Raw genomic sequence first — 20,134 nt, forward strand, 5'->3', positions numbered from 1 at the left:
CCTGGGTCTGCTTCCAGGCGGCCGGCCCTGTGTGTCCGTTCCACGCCTGTGAGCGTTTGGTGATAGGAAACTTCTGGCCGGGTTAGGGCTTTCGGTGAGCAGCATGGTGGGTGCTGGCTAAGGACGGGTCGGGATCTTCTCTGCCGAACGTTGTTTGTGTGCCTGACAAATATAGGTTCCGAAGAAAGTCCTTTACTTTTTTTTTTTTTTATGATTTTATTTATTTATTTGAGAGAGAACGAGCACATGAGCAGGGGCAGAGGGAAGCAGGCTTCCCACTGAGCAGGGAGTCTGACCTGTGGCTCGATCCCAGGACCTCAGGATCATGACTTGAGCCAAAGGCAGATGCTCAGCTGACTGAGCCCCCCGGGCGCCCCGAGAAAGCGGTTTAGAAGCCTGCCTGGAACATAGTGCTCGCGCACATGTCTGTTTAGAAAGTTCTCTCTGCTAACAAGGGGCATTGGGAGGGAGCAGAGTCTGGGATTGGGGTTGGGTGAGGCACGGGGGTTGGGGGGTTCCAGCCTGACCGTGTGGCTGAGTGAGCCTGTGGTCACACGAACCTGGCCACTGCCTGGTGCAGTAGCACCATTTTCCGGTTTCAGAGCCAGAACGGACGGGATGGGCTGGTGGTCAGGGTCAGGGTCAGGGTTGGCCTGAGAAGGTGTGCATGCGGCACAGGTGAATGGGGAGCAGGGCCAGGAAGGGAACGCCTCTGGTGTGGGCTTTCCCTGGCCGTGCTGGGCACCAGGGCGGGTACATGTGCTGCTCAGAGGGCAGAGGACACTGAGGGCTCCCGAGGGTTCTGGGAGTGCTGCGGCCTGGCTGAAGCTTGGCCAGCCCGAACGCAGGCCGGGAAAGAGCCTTCCAAGCCTGGCAGCTGCCCCAGGAAGCACCAGGGGCGCACCGGCTCGTGGTGGGTGGAAGAGGTGGGCACCCCTGTTCCTGGGGCTCCTGCCGCCTTGCCTGGATTTTGGTCCTCATGCAGCTGAGCCTAGGCCCTGGGGTGGCTGGCCCGGGCTCTCACCTTTCCCATCTCAACTTCCCAGGCGACGGGGGACCCTGGAGCACTGCTGTGGCTGGAAGAGATCCGCCAGGAGGTGGTGAGAGCCAACCAGGACACAGACGCTGCGCAAAGAAGTATGTGGGCCACGCGCCCCACAAGAGCACAGGGGAGGGCTGGGGGTGGGATGTGGGCTCCCCACTCACCCCCTCTTCCTTTCAACCTCTCTGGGGATGCGGGCCAGAACTAGAGTAGGGCCTCGGTGCTTGGCCTGGACAATAGGTCTCCTACCCGCAGCTGGGCAGGAAATTCTTGGGGGCTGAGAACCCATAGTCCGCATGTGCCTCCGTCCACACCTTCCAGGGGTCCTCGCCCCCAAAGCGTGAGCACGGGAAGTCGGGTGGTGGCCAGAGGTCCATCCTGTCCTGTGCTGGTAACTGGAGTTTGGGGTCCCACTGTCGGCTCTGGTCGTGGGGGGAAGGGAGAACTGGCTTTGAGGACAAGTAGGCAGGATCGGAAAGACACTGGCATTCTGCTGTGGGAGCTGGTAGTGTCTGGTGTCCCTCTGTCCATCTGTCTGTCTGGAATTACACAAAGGCAGGTGTTGTACTTCTTGCATTTTATTTTCTTCTGAAGAAACTGTCCTGAGGTTCTCTGCCTGCATTCTGCCTTTGAGCTTCTGTACTAGAGACTTGGAGCTGTCCTTTTACCCAGCCCCAGCCGGCCCCATGCTGCCTTCTCCAGGAAGCCTTCCTTGATTGCTCCCTTTTCCTTCAGGCGCAGCTGCATGCTGCTGTGCTCATGTGTGTCTGCCTCCATGCTTGGGTGTTCCCTTTTCCTTTCATCAGATGGGGCTTGTGTCCCCCTTTTCTGAATGGACAGGACAAGGGCCCCGTGGGAGGGACTTGGGGAAGGGGTAAGGACAAACCACTCACTCCCGATATCCCGGTCAGTGGCTCTTGGTGTGGCCGCCATCAATCAGGCCATCAGAGAAGGCAAAGCAGGTCAGACGGAGCGGGTGTTAAGGAACCCTGCCGTGGCCCTCCGAGGGGTGGTTCCCAACTGTGCTGACAGCTACCAGCGGGTCTTGGAAGGCGCCATGGCAAAGAAGAGGCACTCAGGTAACGGCTGCAGCCTCAGCCTCCGTGTCTCCGCCTGCCCCACTGCCCCCTCCGAGCCTCCTCTCCTTCCTCATTTGGCTTCTGCTCAGGAGGCCCGGCGCTCTGGGTCCGACATGGCATGAAGGACGGCTCCGCCTACTACTTCCACCTGCAGACCTTGCAGGGGACCTGGGAGCCACCCTCCGGCTGTGGCCTGAACACGTCCCACCTGACTCGGGAGGAGATCCAGGTTGGCAGAGGCCCTGCGGGGGAGGGAGGCGGGGAGGGGGCTCCCCCCTGCTGGGTGCCACAGGCTTTCTCTCCTGCCTGCAGTCAGCCGTCACCAAGGTCACCACAGCACATGACCGCCAGCAGCTCTGGAAGGCCAACGTCGGCTTCGTCGTCCAGCTCCAGGCCCGCCTGCGGGGCTTCCTGGTCCGGCAGGAGTTTGCAGAGCGCTCGCGCTTTCTGAGGACCTGGCTGCCGGCCGTCATCAAGATCCAGGTGGCCGGCTGTGGCCTCTGACATTGTCAGGGGTGGGCTTATCTGAGCCTCGGGTTTCCTCCTGTTTGCTTTCTGCTGAGTAGAGGGGGATGATCTTCTGGCCTCAGAGCGGGAGGGGTTACGAGCATGCTGTCAGGAGCCTGGACTGCCTGGGTTTGAATCCCAGCCCCACCACAGGTCACCGGGTGACCTGCACAGGTGCTCGCAGTCGCCCAGTTTTCCCAGCTGCAGAATGGGCACGTGGACGCTGGAGCGCCTCCATGTAGGGTTGTTGCGAAAGCATCCGAGTGGCGCCTGGCTGGCAGGCACTTATTGTCACCGTCGCTGTCCCCAGGGCAAGAGCGGCTTGTCGCCTCTGTGTGGGTGGTGGGAGTGAGATTTAGCAAGCTGTCGAGGTCCAAGACACGAGGGCTTCCCGAGGTGGGTAAGCAGGACCGGGTGGGCCAGCCCCGAGGGGAAGAGCTATGTCTTTCTCTCCAGCTAGCCCTGTGGCTGGTCCAGTGCGGCCGCGGGGCAGGACCTACACATAATGGGAAAGGTGGGCCTCAGGCCTGCCTGTTTTACAAGCCAGGAAAGATGGAGCTGAGCAGAGACCTCAGGTAGATGGGACCCGCAGGTTGCGTGAAGGTGTGCACAGTGCAAAGGTCCTTTATTGACGACGTCTGCACGTCCGGTCCACAAGGATGCCCCCTGTGCCGGGCTGGGCAGGAGACGGGTGGGACAGATGAGTGACCACAGCTCCTCTGGCAGGACCTGGAGCACAGCTGACGTTAGGTGCCATGGCGGCGGGGACACAAGGGCAGCCCTGAGAGCCTGGGGGTGGGGGGCCATCGAAGACGAACCAGCACGTGTGGGGTAGCAACTGTGGGCTCAGCCTTTAGAGTCAGAGGCTGGACTTGGCCTCCTGGTCCTCCCGCTTGTGGGTCATACAACCATGGGCACCTCTCTTAAGGCCACTCTAACACCATTTCTTGTTCACAGCGAGGTCCCCACCTCGCATGTCGATTGTGCGGGCTCAGCGGGAAAGTACCCGGGGCCCTGAGCTCAGGGAGCCTCGTGGGCAGCGGCCATTGGAAGGTGTTGAATTGCAGGGCGCCGGTCCCGGGACTCCGTACAGAACCTTAGTAATTAGCATTTAGCGGTCTGATCGCAGGGATTCCTCCCTCCTGAGCCTGGACTGGAATTTCCCACGCATACTACAGAGCCAAAAAGCCACAGTGACAGTGGGAGAGGGGATGGGGTCAGAGGGCATGTGTGCCACGAACACTGGGGCTGTGCGGTCTCTGGCCTGGGTCCTGGGAGACGGGGAAAGGGAGCGGTGGCCCGGAGCCTCAGGCCACCTGTGCTCCAGCCGTAGGGAAGGAAGAGGCAGAAGTGGGGCTCCCGGAAGCTCTGAGCCTGGCCGAGCCCACAGGTCAGGTCCTGACTTCTGACTGGTCCAGACTGGGAGGCCTCTTGTCTAAGGGGGAAGAGCCAAGAGGGGTCCCCTTAGAGGGACAGCTGGACCTGGAGAGGGAGAAGAACCGGTGCTGAGCAAAGGCTCGGGCGGGGGTGGGGGGAGCTTCCTGGCCTCCAAGCTCCAGGCTGGACAGCCACCTTCTCGGGCCGCACCAGCCCTTTTGCATCCTGTCCCAGCAGAGCGATGGGGTCAGCCATGGGGGTGGACTGCGGTCAGCCGAGCTGTATGTAGGAAGGGAGGGGAGGACAGCTGGACGGAAGGGGACACTCAAACACACCAGCCCACGGCTGTGTCTGTGCGGGAGGATCGTCTGGGGCCTGAGCACCCTGGAGAAGTTTTCCCGTGGGCCCTGACAGACAGGAAGGATGTCAGGACGTAGGGGTCAGGGGCCTAAACGGGTTCAGGACAGAGTGTCCCCTGCACGTCCAGAAGAAAGTGTGATGTTTGAAGTGGCTGGAGTCACTGAGGAAGGAAGGAGCCGGCTGAGAGTCACATGGGTCTGGTGGTCAAGGGCTTCGGGAGGCTCAGGCAGGCCTCACACAAGCTGCGGGGGAAAAGGGAGTGGCCCGAAGCGGGAAGGGAGCCGCCAGGTTTGTGCTTTAGGGACTGGAGAGCGTATGGTTCCCAGAGGAGCTGGTCATCCCAGCCCCTCCCGGCAGACCCACCAGGGCCAGTTCGCCGCTGGACAGTGAGTAACTGGGCGGGCAGGCTGGCGGAGGCGGAGTGGGGTGCTGGCATGGTGCACGGAGTGAACAAGGGTCGCGAGTGGCCCACATGGCATCGGCAGAGGTGGGGTGCCTCACTCTGCCCCTGCGTACGTCTCTGTCCCTGCTCCACGTGTCCCCCCAGCCCGCGCGTGAGTGCCTCTGGGGGACACGGTGCATGCTCTAGAGAAGGTGCCATAGACTTTGTTCACCTGTGTCTTCCAGTTGGGTTTCTGTGACAGTGCGTGGGGTCGATCGTGTGTGTCTGTGTTTGTGCGTGCACATGTGTGTGTGTTTGCACGTGCACACGTGTGTGCTGGGACCCGGGGGGGTGGCAGAGCGTGAGCTGGGCTGGCGCAGATGTCTGTCCCGTGAAGGTAGCTGTTCTCAGAACAGGGCTGGTTTCCCCTCCGCCTCCCCCAGCCCCCGCTCCCTGGGATGGCCTGTCACCGCAGGGACCAGCGGGGGCGCCCCCTCTCCTGCCCTGCCACAGGGACCAGCGGGGCGCCCCCTCTCCTGCCCTGCCGCAGGGACCAGCGGGGCGCCCCTCTCCTGCCCTGACAGGCGCACTGGCGGGGGTACAGACAGCGGCGGGCGCACCTGGAGCGGCTGCGGTATTTCAGAGCCCACTTGGATGCTGTCATCAAGGTAGCCGCTGCTGGGCTGGGCAGGGGTTCCCATGTCCCGAAGGGCCCTCAGATAATCGGCGGTCGCCTCGCGGCCTCTGGAGATGGCGGGGGCTGGCCCGGGTCCTGGTCTGGGTCCGAGGGCCGGCCCTGAGCCTGTGGTTCTGAGTGGCGTGTGTCCTCAGATCCAGGCCTGGGCCCGGGCATGGGCAGCTCGGAGGCGATACCAGAGGCGTCTGGGATTCTTCCAGAAGAATGTGAGTGTTCTCTGCTGCCCTGTCCCCGTGCCCAGCCTTCAGCCAGAGGACCTGGGCGAGGGCAGCCGGCAAGCCTTTCTCCACCTGCACTCATGGTAGGTTGAGTCCATCGTGAAGATCCAGGCGTTTTTCCGCGCACAGAAAGCCCGCGATGACTACAGGACGTTAGGTATGTGACCTGGTCCCCTCTGATCGCTGATCTGCCCATGCTCCCTCTGTCTGCGAGCGCCCGGCTTCCAGTAGTCAGCAGGGCAGAGGTCATGCCTCCCCACGGCTTACACACTGGGCTTTGGAGAAGTCTGTCCTTCCTCAGCCCCCTCCTCACCGACAGCTGATGCCCCAACCTTGAGCATTTCTCTGGATCCAGGGTGCGTGGGGAGTGAGGACATGGGCTCTGCCTTTAGGAATCCCCCAGTTTGGAGGGAGAGACAGGAATTTCCCCAGAGCCGGGCAGGTCTAGATATCCCTCCCGGGGTCGCATAGCAGGGAAAGAGAAGTTACGAGAAGTCTGTGCAGGAATCCTCGAACAGGGCCTGTCGCCAAAGCCCCCGCCCACCCCAGAGATGGCCTAGTCATGGAGAAGTCTCCCCTTGGCAGGTGCTTGCTGTCCCAGGCTTCAGATGTCTTCCTGTGGCTGCCACCAAAGCAAACAAGGGAAAGGTCTCCTGCTAGACTTCCCGCCTCCGTGCACTTTGCCTTCTTGTGAGGCCCAGAGATCCCCCAGCCCCGGCCCTCCATGACCCTGCATGCACACAGCCTTGTGCCGTGCTGGGACCTTGTCCTGCCCCCTTGGTCCCCCGAGAGGGGTGCACATCTAAACCCTCTCACAGGTGCTTCTGGGCCGCTCTTGGCTCCTGTTCTTAAAGCACAGAAGCCCAACCATGGAGGTCCTCCTCTTTGTGAGGTGATCCCAGGGTCTACTTCTAACTCAGCCTCTGGCCCTTGGGTTCTGGGAGGTGTGGGCCCTTTCCCTTCCAGGCCTGAGGCGACACTTCTGGCCTTCAGGTAGAATGCACGACACTGGCCCCATGTCCTTTACTGCCCGAGCCTGTCATGCCTGCGGGGTGCCGCCAGTCCCTCCCTGACTGTGGATGCTTGGCCGATCTGAGGAGCAAATGGGACTAGGAGCTCATCCGAGGGGGCTAGGCCTCCAACCTAGGGGCAGGAAGTCCTTGGCGTGGGCCCCAGACTCCTGTTCCATCATACTGGCTATCACCCAGGGAGCTTGGGGACAGGACTGGTTTGAGGCAGCCCTCTACCCCTGGCCACAAGCAGAACCAGTTAGAAAAGGGCTGGGCGTTGGGGGCCTGTTGGCCTCAAGCAGGATGGGGACCAAGGGCTGGTAATATGCGGGGGGCTGGCGAGGACATCTCAGGGAGGGCACGGCTGGTCCTGATGCCTCTTCCCTTCCTGCCAGTGCACGCAGCCCATCCACCTCTCCGTGTGGTGTGCAGATTTGCCCACCTCCTGAATCAAAGCCAGGAGGACTTCCTGGCAGAGGCTGAGCTGCTGAAGCTCCAGGAGGAAGTGGTTCGGAAGATCCGGTCCAATCAGCAGCTCCAGCAGGACCTCAACCTCATGGACATCAAGATCGGCCTGCTGGTGAAGAACCAGGTCACCCTGCAGGTGGGGGGCCGGCCCACTGCCGCCGGCGTGTCCTGTGTGCCCTGCCTTTCTGGGGCGGGTGGGGGCAGGAGACCGGGCAGACAGAGCCCTGGTGTGAAAGGAGAGCGCTTTCAGCTCTTCCTGCTGCTTCCTTGTGATGGGTGCAGGCTGCCTGCATCCTCTCCAAGTCTGCCTCCTCCCTGGGGAGCGGGGAGAGTGCCGTGCACCTTGCCCGGGCAGCGTGGAGCGACACACGAGCCTGCAGACATGCGGCGACGAGGAGGAGCACATGCTCCGGCTCGGGAGACAGAGTAGCGAAAACCCACAGACGTGACGTGGGGGCCTGGCAGCCCCGATCTCTGCAGGGACCCCTGTGAGGCTGGAGGAGCCAGCTGAGGTGATGGGGTGACCGAGGCCTGGGGCCCTCTGCACCCCAGCACCGTTTCTGTCTCGCTCCTGCCATGAATGTCTCCAGCAGCAGAAAGGCCCGGCTCTTCGAGGGGCCGCTGCTGACCGTCTGCTCCGCCCTGTGCGGCCGCGCCGCGCCCGCAGGAGCTGGTCTCCCACTGCAGGAATCTGACCAAGAAGAACAAGGAGCAGCTGGCGGGCCTGATGGCGCTGGACAGGCCGCGGGGGCTGAAGTCACTGAACAAAGAGATGAGGCAGAAGCTGGAAGCTTACCAGCACCTCCTCTACCTGCTGCAGGTGCGCAGCAGCCCCGAGGGCCTGGGGCCTCGAGGCCTTCCTGTGCGCGTGGTCCTCTTCCCAGCCCTAGTGCCGTGGCCCCAGAGACAGGGACCGCCGCCTCCCGTCCGTCCTCCGAGGGAGCTCCCGGCAGAGAGCCTTGCCTGATTCTCTCACTAGTCCTCTGGGGGCCTCGTCAGCCACCCGCCGCCCTCTTGCTTGCAGACTCAGCCCATCTACCTGGCCAGGCTCATCTTCCACATGCCGCAGAGCAAAACCACCAAGTTCGTGGAGTCCGTGGTCTTCAGCCTCTACAACTACGCCTCCAGCCGCCGCGAGGCCTACCTGCTGCTGCAGCTGTTCAAGACGGCACTGCAGGAGGAGATCAGGTAGGCTCCCACGTGCGGAGGACGGCGAGGGGAAGGACTGAGATGCCGCTCTGGCCTGCGGGCCCCTCCGCCCACTGAGGACCCACAGAGGCTGGAGGGTAGGAACAGAATCGGGAGACTCTCTTCTCAGCCTCCTAGGAGCGCCCAGAGGCCGTCTCCCAGGACAGTGTGGAGGAGGGAGCGCGGGTGGAGGGTCAGCCTGCGGGCTGAGCCCCAGCTGCTGGGACCTGCCTTCGGGGCACACACCCCTCAGTAGGCTTCCTAGAGAGGAAACGCAGCTGTTGGTCCTACGCGGAGGCAGGGTCCAGCTTCCGTGACCTCTCGGACCGCAGGTCAAAGGTAGAGCGGCCCCAGGACATGGTGACCGGCGACCCCATGGTGGTGAGGCTGGTGGTGAGGTTCTACCGGAACGGGCGCGGCCAGAGTGCCCTGCGGGAGATCCTGGGCCGGGTCATCCAGGACGTGCTGGGGGACAAGACGCTGAGTGTCCACACAGACCCCGTTCACCTCTACAAGACTTGGGTCAACCAAAGCGAGGCCCAGACCGGACAGCGCAGGTGAGCCACAGCTGAGGGGGAGCCCCCTGGGCCCGTGGCCCCGTCGGGTGAGATGAGCAGCCCCCCCACCCCCGGGAATTAACACGGACCTGGTACGCGGGACCCAGGGTGAACACAGGAGTGTGCGAGTGTGCCCATTGCCATGTCCTCGCAGACGATGCGTCCGACGGGCCAGGAGTCGGGCCTGGACTCCTTATTGATGGGGCATGGCTGGATAGTCACGTTCCCGATGAATAGACCCCTAAGGCAGCGAGAGCTGGGTTGGCCCTGGACACAAGGCCGGTGCTCAGGTGCCCGGTCCCCAGAGAGTGGGGCCGCCAAGGAGCAGCCCGGGCCGGTGGCTTGTCCTGTGGTGCATGGGCTCGTGGGTCATCTTCCCGTTGTCCCAGCCGCGGAAGACAAGATGCAGGCCCACTGTGGCCGCCACCTCCCCCGAGGGGGCCTCCACACGCCATGGTGTGTCCATCTGTCCTATGCTCACCCACCCCCACCGGCCCCTCTTCCTTCTTTACCTTCCTCCCAGGTTGCTCCGTTCCCTCCAACACCTTTCTCTTGTTCTGGCCTGGGCTGCCCTAGTGTGTGCGTGCGTGCGTGCGTGTGTGTGTGTGTGCATGTGGGGGGGTCCTGTTGTTAGGTGAAGAGCTGGAGGGGGCGGGCTTCGGGAGGAGAGGCTGCGGGAGGGGCTCTGGCTGACACCTTGGCTCTCTGCCCACAGCCACCTCCCCTACGATGTCACCCCAGAGCAGGCCTTGAGCCACCCCGAGGTCCAGCGGCGGCTGGACCTCTCCCTCCGCAGCCTCCTTGCCCTGACCGACAGGTTCCTGGCAGCCATCATGTCATCTGTGGAGCACATTCCGTACGTGCCTCAGCCCCGCCAGGCCCCTGGGAGCCCCATGCCTGTGTCCTGAGCTCTGGGATGGGAGAAGGAAGGGGATTGCGTCTATAGGTGGCCTGTCCGTGACAGGAATCGTGACAACCAAGTCTAGCATGTCTGGGTGTCACCATCGCATCACATACTCCTTCCACAGACGTCATTGCATTAGAGTCTCTCAAAAACCCTGAGCTAGAGAGAGGGCGGGAATGCTCACGTCCGTTTTCCAGAGCGGGGGGCCGGGAGGGCGCAGAGCCGCAGGGAAGGGACTTGTACGAGCTGCTGGTTCACGGTGTCTGGTGGAGGCAGGACCGGAGCCCCTCCTCTGATCTCTGCTTCCCCTGAGGTCTTGCTTCCAGCCCCCGCTCGGCCCCTCCCAGGGGTTCTGCCACCTCCAAGCCTCCCAGGCTGTCCTGGGACAGGGTGCCCAGGGGACATGCTGAAGGGGCCTCTGTGGGGGATGGCAGGCCAAATCCCGGGCTCCAGGGTGTTTCCAGGGGACACTGGAGAGAGGCACAGCCAGGGCCCTTGGGCCGGCCCGAAGCCTGCACACCAGCTTAGTGGGTGCTGGGTACTGACCCGAAGGGTGGCAGGGAGCTGGCCGTGGAGAGCAGGGGGCCAGTGCACCTCGCCTGGGCAAGTAAGGAGGCAGCAGTCTTGTGTGTCGGGCTCTGGTGGGGACGGTGGGAACACAGTGCATGCCCACTTTGTCCCCAGGTATGGGATGCGGTATGTGGCCAAGGTCCTGCAGACCACTCTGACAGAGAGGTTTCCTGCCGCCTCGGACGACGAGGTCTACAAGGCAAGTACCATCTGCCCCCCGAGGCTCCAGCGCTCTCCTTTGTCCTCCTGGGGTCTGTGAGCCCCAGGCCGGAGATGAAAGAACAGAAAACTCTGCTCTGAAAGTCCCAGCGGGACGACCTCCTGCGCGGCCCTCTGCTGGCTGGTGTGCGGGCAGCCGCGCCGTGAGCGAGCAGGGCGGGCTGGAGGTCTGGGTTCTGGTCAGGCTCCGCTCATGTTTCGACCTCGACCGGGTGTTCTGTGCAACATGATGGGGTTGGCCCGGGAGGTTCCCCCCAGCCACAGGAGCTGGGTAATAGGACGGGGGCGCCAAGGCTGACCCTGGGCCGTCCCTGGGATGGTTTCCTCTGCCTTCAGGTGGTTGGGAACCTCCTGTACTACCGCTTCCTGAACCCAGCTGTTGTGGCCCCCGACGCCTTCGACGTCGTGGCCGTGGCAGCGGGCGGCGCCCTGACCCCCTCCCAGCGCCACACGCTTGGGGCCGTGGCTCAGGTCCTGCAGCACACTGCCGCGGGCAAGGCCTTCTCCGGGCCGAGCCGCCATCTGCGGGCCTTGAATGACTACCTACAGGACACCCACATCAAGTTCAGGTCTGGGTCCTGACACCCCGTCCCTCCTGTCCCCTCCTCCTCCTCTCGCTTTCTGTCACGCCCCCCTGCCTCTCTGAGGGCCTTGGGGAGGCGCCGCGCGGGGGGCGGCGTGCAGTCAGAAAGCCGGAGGGTGGATTGTTGGGGGGTCTGCCCGGGGGGCTGGAGGGGCAGGGTAGGGGGCCTGTCAGGCACTGCAGGGGGAACAGACAGGGCACGAGGGGTGCTGCCCGCCCCACCTCACCCCTCCCACACCCTTCTTCTGGAGATAGGAGGTTCGTGTGCCGAGCCTGCCGGGTCCCAGAGCCAGAGGAGCGCTTTGCGAGGGACGAGTACTCAGACATGGTGGCCGTGGCCAAGCCCGTGGTGTACATCACCGTTGGGGAGCTGCTCAACACGCACAGGGTGAGGCCGCTGCCGGGGGCCGCTGGAGGGTGGGCTGGCTCTCGAGGAAGGCCCGGCTCAGCCTGCATCTTTTGACGTGCCCCGACCCGCAGCTGCTGCTAGAGCACCAGGACTGGGTCGCCCCCGAGCACTGCGACCCCTTGCATGAGCTCCTGGAGGACCTCGGGGAGCTGCCCACCGTCTCTGACCTCATCGGTGCGTGCGGTGCTGGGCCAGGGAGCGGGGTGCCAGCTGGGGGCCCGGAGGGAGGACACAGGCCAGTGAGTATGCCTGTCTGGAGTTCTGGTTACGTTGGGGCCGTGTGCTGGGAAGCCAGTCTGCACATGCCCCCCTCTTCTTTAGATGGACATGGGGACACGGGCTAATAGGAAGAAAGGGGACAGACGGTGGGGGACCCAGTGCCATCGTGTAAATGGCTTATTAAATTGCGTGAGACAGATGGGAATGGCTGTGGGTGTGTTTGGAGTCTCTAAGGGTTTCTCCTACAGGAGATTTGGAATGAGAGAGAAGTTCCAGGTCAGGGTTGGGGTGGTGACAGATTGAGAGTAGGGAGCTCAAGGCCCCAGGCTCAGGTGTTGGTCCGAGGCTGAGCTCTGGCTGGCAGCCCTCCCATGGGTGCTGCTATCGGCAGTGTGGACACGACTCTCCTGGTGCAGGGGTGCCTGGGGGAGGTGGCAGGCCTGGCTGTGGGTCTCATCCCTGCCCCTACCACAGGGGAGGGCGTGGCCGCCACTGGGAATGAGGACCCAGCCAAGCTGGAGGTGTCCCTGACACTTGCCAACAAGTTTGAAGGGGTGGAGACGGACGCCAGTGACACCAGTGCCCAGAGCCTGCTTCTGAGGTGAGGGAGCGCCGGCTGCTGCCTCGGGCCCTCCACGGTCTTCCACGGGCTCTTGTCCTGGGGCAGCTCTCACTGAGACCTGCCTGACACTGCCCTCCCCAGGCCTCCGTGTCATGCTTTTCTGGGCTTTGGCTGGAGGCCGGGGGACACTTGGGGTGTGGGTAGCACATGACACTGGCATGTTGTCGCTCTTCACGTGTGAGCTTCTGATCTGAGGGGCAACCGTGAGGTTGGAGATAGTTTCCCGTCTTTACACGCAGGACAGGTGGCCTGCCGGAAGTGAGGGTCAGGAGAGGGACCTGGAACTTCCCATCCCCGGTTCTGTGAGCGGGGCGGGATCCCGGTAGGGCCAGCTGGCCGTCCGGGCAGAAGAGGAGCCTCCCCTCACCCGACTGCCCAGTAAACCAGTGAGGCGGGCAGTGGGCGAAGGCCTAGCAGGGTGGGGCCAGGCGAGAGCACGGCCAGAGCCGCCAGGAGGGAGGCGGCCGTCAGCAGGAGGGACATTGGAGCTGGGGAGGGGCTCCCAGAGGACAAAGCATGTCCTTCAGCCTCGGGACTCAGGAAGACCATCTGTGGGAGGGAGGGGCTCATCCGCAGAGTGCAGGGGCGAGGCAGCTCCGTGCGTGCTCACGCAGAGCCTCAGCCCCCCTTGGTGTCTCCTTCCTCGTTCGCCCTCCGGACCTCTCAAGTGTCCCTGGCAGCCACAGCACAGGGCAGGGTCCCGTCCCTCTCAGCTCCCGGCCAGCCCCTTGTCCAAACCTGACCCTGTCCCTCCCCTCTTCCCCTCACCTCCTGCAGCACCAAACAGATGCTGGCGGACATCATGCAGTTCCAGCCTGGGGACTCCCTAGAGGAGATGCTGTCCCTCCCTGTGACCGCAGAGCAGGTGCGTGGCCTGGCTGCTCACGTGATGGGTGTTGCCCGGCCTCCAGCCCTGTCCATCCCTCCCCAGGACCCGCCCCCAGCCCGCCCCAAGCAGACACCAGGGATGGCCTGGAGGGGGGTCGTGAGCATGTGGAGGTCCGGTTGGTCCAGCAGCAGGAAGGACTAAGCCAGGGCTTCCCAGGGAAAAGTTGAGGCCTGCGAGCAGGTAGAGGCTTGTTCCAAAACACGGGACAGAGGACAGGAACACCCACGAACACTGGGGAGCCATCGCAGTACTGGGAGGTGGCCACCAGCGTGCGTCCACAACACTTCCTGCTGTGGCGTCCATGCGGGTCCCCCACAATGACCACAGGCCCGTTTGTGTCTGTGATGCCGCCCGTGGCTTTTCAGTCCCCAGCCACCTGCTCCGCCTACCCCCACTCCCTGAAGCTGGGGTCGGCCAGGGCGGGGGGCCGGAATGGCGGAACCTCCTAGGTCCCTCCAGCTCCTCTGTCCTCCCAGGAAGCGGCCCACAAGCAGCTGACGTGCGAGCGGCAGGCGTGCGAGAGCCAGACCCCGGAGTCCCTGCGACGGCACCGCTCGCTGAGCGCACACGCCCTCCTGCCTCTGGCCGACAAGCGGCGGCGCGTCCTGCGGAACCTGCGCCGACTGGAGAGCCTGGGGCTGGTCAGTGCCCGCGACGGCTACCAGGGTCTGGTGGACGGACTGGCCAAGGTAGTGGCCCAGGACTGGGGTCCGGCTGGGGTGGGTGGGAGCAGGGGCAGGCAAGGTTGGGGCGCTGGGTGGGGCATGGAGTGGGCGGGGCCGGGTGGGTGCTCAGGTGCTCAGCAAGTGCCACCCCAAACTGTCACCAGCTAGGGGAGACCAACACATCCCTGCAGGGTCCTTTCTGACGGGAAGGTCTCAGGGAGAGGACCATTGCTGCAGCTCTCTTTCACGACAAAACGGAGCCTTGGAACAGTTACTCCTCCGCGCCGGTCCCTTGAGGGTTTGGGCTGGAGTCCTTGAGCCGGCCCTCCTCCTGGGAGAAGCAGCTGTAAAATCGGCCTCTCCATGCTTCTCCTGAAGACGCTCTCCGGGAATGCCCTGGGCTCGCTCAGGGCCTGAGCTCTCCTGTCCCCCAACCCCAGGACATCCGCAACCAGCGCCGGCACCGGCAGCGGCGGAAGGCAGAGCTGGGGAAGCTGCAGGCCACGCTCCAGGGCCTGGACGCCAAGACCACCTTCTATGAGGAGCAAGGCGACTACTACAGCCAGTACATCCGGGCCTGCCTGGACCAGCTGGCCCCCCGCTGCACGTAGGCACCACCTGCGGGCCGAAGCCCACCTGTGACCTCTCACCCCTATGTGACCTTTGCCCCATTCCACCAGCTCTGAATCTTTTTTTTCTTTTTTAAGATTTTAAAAATTATTTATTTATCTGAGAGAGAATGAGCATTAGCGGGAGGGAGAGGGAGCCCAATGTGGGACTCGATCCCAGGACCCTGGGATTATGACTTGAGCCCAAGGCAGACTTTTCGCCGACTGAGCCCCCCAGGTGCTCCCCTTCCACCAGCTTTGAAAGAACCACCTTCCCAGGACAGCAGGATCCCTGTCTCGTGTGGGCTTGGGCTTAAGTGCAGGCCTTTGTCCTCCACCAGGGAGGGTCCTCGGGCCCTGCTGTCCTTCCCGCAGACCCAGAGGACGAGTGTCTCTGGTGCATAGATGAATTCTCTGTGGCCTTTTTGAATCAGGAGCTCTGGGAAAGGGAAGAAGCGGCCGGCCCTCCGTTACACCGCCGCCCAGCTGCTGGAGAAGGGTGTCCTGGTGGAAATCGAGGATCTTCCCACCTCTCAGTATGTGTCCGACCCCAGCTGTGCTCCAGCGCGGGGAGGGAGGAGGGGCTCTGGGGGCAATGGGGAGACCCGACACCTCCAGGCAGGAAACTAAGGCCAGCGGATGTGGCCCAGCACAGTCTGAGACAGCCCGAGGCCCGGGGTGCTGGGGGTGCTTCCTGGAGGAGCATCTGACAGGGCCAGGCCGATGGCAGGTCCGTGGCGTGGTGAACAGGGAAGACAGCGGGAGCACCGCGGGGAGGTCTGGGCTCAGGGACACACAGTGCTGTCTGGCCGTGCCTCGGAGGGAGGAAGACCAGGGTTGGGGTCCTGGAAAGAGGCACCGAGTCCCCGTGTCAAATCCTGTCCCCGACAGCTTCCGAAACGTGATCTTCGACATCACCCCTGGAGACGAGGCGGGCAAGTTCGAAGTGAACGCCAAGTTCCTGGGCGTGGACATGGAGCGGTTTCAGCTTCACTACCAGGTGAGGGCCGCCTGCTGGGCTTGGGGGTTGGCCCACAGCCCTTCCCTAGGCCTCAGAGGACATCAGCCAGTCGGTACCCTCTGTTCCTGAGCGGAAGGCTGAGGAGCTCGCAGCCCAAGCCCCTCTGCCCCCAGGCTCTGACACAGAGCCCACTGCCAAGCAGCAGACTGCCCGCGGGCTGGTGAGGTCAGAGCAGGACGGGTACCCAAAGCCCCGGCCCGTGTCCCTGCCCCCTGCACCCCGTGCCCGGCCCCAGGGCCTTATCCCGATTCTACAGGCTCAGAGGCTGATGTGGAAGAAGCTGTCACAGGCCAGCACTCAGGGAAGCAGTGTTTTTTTTTAAGATTTTTATTTATTTGAGACAGAGAGAGAGAGCACAGGCAGGGGGAGCAGCAGGCCGAGGAGAAGCAGACTCCCCACCGAGCAAGGAGCCCGATGTGGGGCTCGATCCTAGGACCCTGGGATCATGACCTGAGCTAAAGGCAGATGCTTAAGGACTGAACCACTCAGGTGCCCCACTCTTTGGCCTTTTGAACAAGAAAACTGATTTCAAGCCTTTGTGCTTGAGTTCACATTTCGTTAAGTCACTGTCCTCTCTTGCCCTTGGTGTCCTGCTCTGTGAAGTGGGGTCTCGGTGGTCAGGGCCGCTGCATGGACGTGGGAGGCTCCAGGCTGAGAGCTTTCCAGAGACGGCCACCGCCAGGAGCCCTCACCCCTGCCCCCCAATGCCCTCTCCCCAGGACCTCCTGCAGCTCCAGTATGAAGGTGTAGCTGTTATGAAACTCTTCAACAAGGCCAAGGTCAATGTCAACCTCCTCATCTTCCTTCTCAACAAGAAACTTCTGCGGCAGTGACCAAGGCCTCTTCCCCTGCTCAGTGCTTGTCTTGACACTCAACTCACTGTACACTTCCCTACAGACCCCAGGGCTCAGGATGGGCTGAGCTCCAGGGTCCCACCCCTCCCCCCACTGGGAGGAGCTTGACTACCTGGCCACAGCTAGGGTCTCCTGCTAACAGCTAACTGGAGCCTCGCCCCAGAGTCTGGCTGTGTGGCTGATAAGTCCCAGACCCCTTGTCTCCCCACAGGAGGGCATGAAGTTGGGACCTGCCCTTTGCTTGGGCTGGCCTCTGGTCCCTCCTCTGCTGCTGCCTCACCGTGGTCACCCCAGTATGACACGCTGCTGTGGGCCCAGTTCCCTCCGCCTCCCTTCTCCCTGCACAGCCCCGCCAGGCACCCGCTCCCTCCTGCCCCTGTCCCTCGCTCCCAGGACACCCGTGGTGGCCTGATGGCCCCCCGGCAACCTCCGCTCTCATTCCTCCGTGGAAGGTCTGTTCTCTGCACCTCGAATATTTCTTCTACCCTGGCCCACACCTGCCTCACCATGCGGCATTAATCATAGTTTTAATTCTGGCCCTTTTCTGACCTCAGAGGAGTTGTTCCCCATATCCGCACCAACAGTCCCGCCAGTGCCTCGTGCCCTGTCGGTTGGGGTGCCTTGGGTCAGAGGCAGGAAGGGCGCCCTGCACGTTGAAGACTCCGTCCATCCACTTCCGACGGTACAAGGGGCGTCTCACCCCCTCGGGGCTCCGGCCCCTGAGAGCTGACTCTTCTGGGCAGTTTCAGTCCACCTGCATTCTTGCCCCCGTCCAGCCGACTTCCTGTCCCTCTGCTCCCGATGTCACTTGAATAAAAGCAGCCGTCATCCCACCACTGCTGTTAGCGCTTGGCTTCATTCATCTCGTGGGGAGCAGGCCCCCGAGTCCTGGGACAGCTCTCCCCTGAGCGCGCGGGGTCCCTCCCGCGTGGGCCCACTCCGCCAGCCTGCGCTCCGGAAAGCTTCCGGAGCTGTGGCCTTTCCGCCTCTGGCCGCTCCCCCGGGGGACAGAGAGGAGGAAGGCAGGCAGGCTCAGGTTCAGAAGCGCGGTGGCCGCCCTCTGCAGGCTAAAGCCTAGAGGAGGAGAAGCGGGTCCAAGTTCCACCCCGCCCGCTCTGCACACTCGTCCAGCAGGTTCTCCTCCCGGTCTCGCCACAGCAACTTAGTGTCTAGCTTCCGCACTCTGATCAAATCCCCTCTGCATGACCAAAGCCCCGCTTCCTGCCTCCCTGCTCTCAGGAGAGGGGCAGAGTCTGGGGAGGAGGGGATGGTACAGAGACACCTGCCCTGACCTCCGAACCCCTAGAAGCCTCTAGCGGACAGCCCCAACTTTGCCTGCTGCGGCCTGCCTGCCACTCAGATCTGTCTCACCGTCGTGTCCTCTCCTTCCGTGACATGTCATGGCAGAGACTTCAAGTACTGCCTTGTTCTGGGTGACAGGGACACACCATGGGTCCGGATTCCACCCATGAGCAGTCGTCACTGAAAGTCTCACCCTCCACCAATGGCTCCAGCACCGTCCCTCTGAGACGCCCCGCAGCGATCACCTGGCCTCCGCCACCCACGCTGGGAACTGGACCGTCACAGCAGCTGCTGTCCTTGAGGGCCTGTCGTGCCCGGGGTGTTCATACGCACTCACTCTTCACAGCAAGCCCACGAAGGCAAGCCGCGGCTCCCTTTGGAACTGAGGCCCTGAGGTCTGGGTGACCCACCAACACGGCAACAGGCAGTAAGGGGCAGAGCAGGCCTTTAACCTTGGGCCTGCTCCGTCTGCATTGACATTCCTCCAGAAACTTTCTCTTTTCCGAGAGAAACATCTCCACTTCCTTCAGCCCACTGCTCAACCCTGATGAATGTCAAGGCCTTCCTAACTGCAGATGGCCAGTCCAAGACACGGGTGCTCAGCTCCCCCGGGGGAAGCCCAAGCTCTCGGGAGGACAATCTGACACCAGGGACATATGTGCAGGTTGCCAAGAACGAGTGGTCTCTCTACTGAATGTGAGTTGGGACAGCTGAGTATCCACAGAGGGAAGCTGGACCCCTACCTCACACCGTATACAGACACCGGACCCCTACCTCACACCATATACAGACACTGAAACAAGTCATAGACCAAAATGTAAGAGTCAAATTCTTATAAAACTCTTAGAAGAAAACCTAAATTTTTATGACTTCAATCAGGCAATGATTTCTGAGGACACCAGAGGCACAAGCAGCAAAAACTAGATAAAGCGGGCTCCATCAAAGTTAACAACTCGTGCTTCAAAGGACACCTTGGAGAAAATGAAAAAAACAAAAACCCACAGAAAGAGAAAAGATAGTTCCAAATCATGCGTCTTACAAGGGACTTGCTTCTAGAATGTCTAAAGGGCTCTTATAACTCAAAAAGACAACCCAATTAAATGGGCAAAGAATTTTAATGGCCATTTCTCAAAAAAAGACACACAAATAGCTAATAAGCACATGAAAAGACGCTCAACATCATTAGTTATTAGCAAAATGCAAATTAGGTTTTAATGAGTTAACCGCTGGACGTCCCAGGAATGGCTGAAGTAAGGCCGCTATTGACAAGGGTCTGAGGGCCCGTGAGGAGGGGGATGGGCTCTAGCTCCTGTCTGCTAAGGTGCTTGGAAGAGGGTGGGGCCACTTTGGAAAACAACTTGGGATTTCTGCGAAATGTCAAACCTGCGAGCCAGCCCTTCCCCCTCCCAGCTATGACCCAAGAAAACTGGAAGCCCCTGTCCACACACACAAGTCTGTACACAGATGTCCGTCAGCCAATGGATGGGACAACAGACGGCGGCGGCGCCTCACCGACGGAGCCCCGCCCAGCCACGGGAAGGGACAGAGCAGCACATGCGCCACAAGGCGGAGGAAACTCGAAAACACGGAAGGCGCAGGTCAAACACAGCGGCACGTGGGTGTGATTCCATCAGACAGACGTCCAGGCTGGGCAAATCCACAGGAACAGAAAGCAGAGCAGTGGTCGCCGGGTCTGGGGAAGGGGGAGCACCCGGTGACAGCATGGGGGTGTGGGTTTCGGCTGGGGCCGTGGCTATGTTCTGTAGTGTAGGGAGGACTGCGCGACTGAGCAGAGTAAAACCACTCCCTTTTGTACCTTGAAAGGGTGAGTTTTATGGATGTGAGTTGTTTCAAGAAAGCTGTCACTTTGGGGCACCTTGGGGGGCACAGTCGGGTAAGCGGCTGCCTTCGACTCAGGTCATGATCTCTGGGTCCTGGGATCAAGCCCCATGCGGAGTCTGCTTCTCCCTTTACCTCTGCCCCTCCCCCTGCTCGCTTGCTCTCTCTCATTCTCTCTAAAATAAGTCAATAAATAAAACATTTTTTAAAAAGAAGAAAGCAAGCTGTTATGTTTTCAAACCACAGGAGCACACACCATCGAGGACGGCTTCCCAGCAGCACGTGTGGCTGGGGGCAGGGAGCCAGGTGTCCAGCGCGGGACCGTGTGTGTGGTCACAGTGATCTCAGTAGAGCGACCCCACGACGGCCCCTCACACAGCTGCAGGAATGAGAGCCAGGTGTGAGGTGCTGGCGCGAAAAGCTGTCCATGGCGTATGTTTGGAAGGACATGCGAGAACCGTGGAAGGGGTCCCCTTTGGGGAGCAGGGATGAGGGGGCAGCTGCTTCCGCACTGTGATTCCCGTGAGCTTCTGTCGCTCTCGGGG

General features: G+C 62.0%; 1 protein-coding gene across 1 annotated transcript in view; it reads left to right on the top strand.

Moving 5' to 3' along the window:
- The window catches only part of IQGAP3 (IQ motif containing GTPase activating protein 3), a 33,804-nt gene extending 16,519 nt beyond the window's left edge, over positions 1-17,285 (top strand). The window contains exons 16-38 of the mRNA XM_047704016.1: positions 1,047-1,137; positions 1,954-2,121; positions 2,211-2,350; positions 2,434-2,604; positions 5,332-5,415; positions 5,579-5,650; positions 5,750-5,819; positions 7,068-7,276; positions 7,808-7,960; positions 8,165-8,328; positions 8,661-8,885; positions 9,601-9,741; positions 10,474-10,558; positions 10,915-11,147; positions 11,417-11,549; positions 11,642-11,744; positions 12,264-12,390; positions 13,189-13,276; positions 13,777-13,989; positions 14,406-14,572; positions 15,008-15,109; positions 15,465-15,573; positions 16,314-17,285. Coding sequence (XP_047559972.1) covers positions 1,047-1,137; positions 1,954-2,121; positions 2,211-2,350; positions 2,434-2,604; positions 5,332-5,415; positions 5,579-5,650; positions 5,750-5,819; positions 7,068-7,276; positions 7,808-7,960; positions 8,165-8,328; positions 8,661-8,885; positions 9,601-9,741; positions 10,474-10,558; positions 10,915-11,147; positions 11,417-11,549; positions 11,642-11,744; positions 12,264-12,390; positions 13,189-13,276; positions 13,777-13,989; positions 14,406-14,572; positions 15,008-15,109; positions 15,465-15,573; positions 16,314-16,427 — 3,162 coding nt within the window. The 3' untranslated portion in view covers positions 16,428-17,285. The remainder of the gene's footprint in view (positions 1-1,046; positions 1,138-1,953; positions 2,122-2,210; positions 2,351-2,433; positions 2,605-5,331; positions 5,416-5,578; positions 5,651-5,749; positions 5,820-7,067; positions 7,277-7,807; positions 7,961-8,164; positions 8,329-8,660; positions 8,886-9,600; positions 9,742-10,473; positions 10,559-10,914; positions 11,148-11,416; positions 11,550-11,641; positions 11,745-12,263; positions 12,391-13,188; positions 13,277-13,776; positions 13,990-14,405; positions 14,573-15,007; positions 15,110-15,464; positions 15,574-16,313) is intronic.
- Positions 17,286-20,134: the final 2,849 nt, after the last annotated feature.

Source organism: Lutra lutra, chromosome 15, assembly GCF_902655055.1.
Source record: "Lutra lutra chromosome 15, mLutLut1.2, whole genome shotgun sequence".
NCBI classification, from domain to species: Eukaryota; Metazoa; Chordata; class Mammalia; order Carnivora; family Mustelidae; genus Lutra; species Lutra lutra.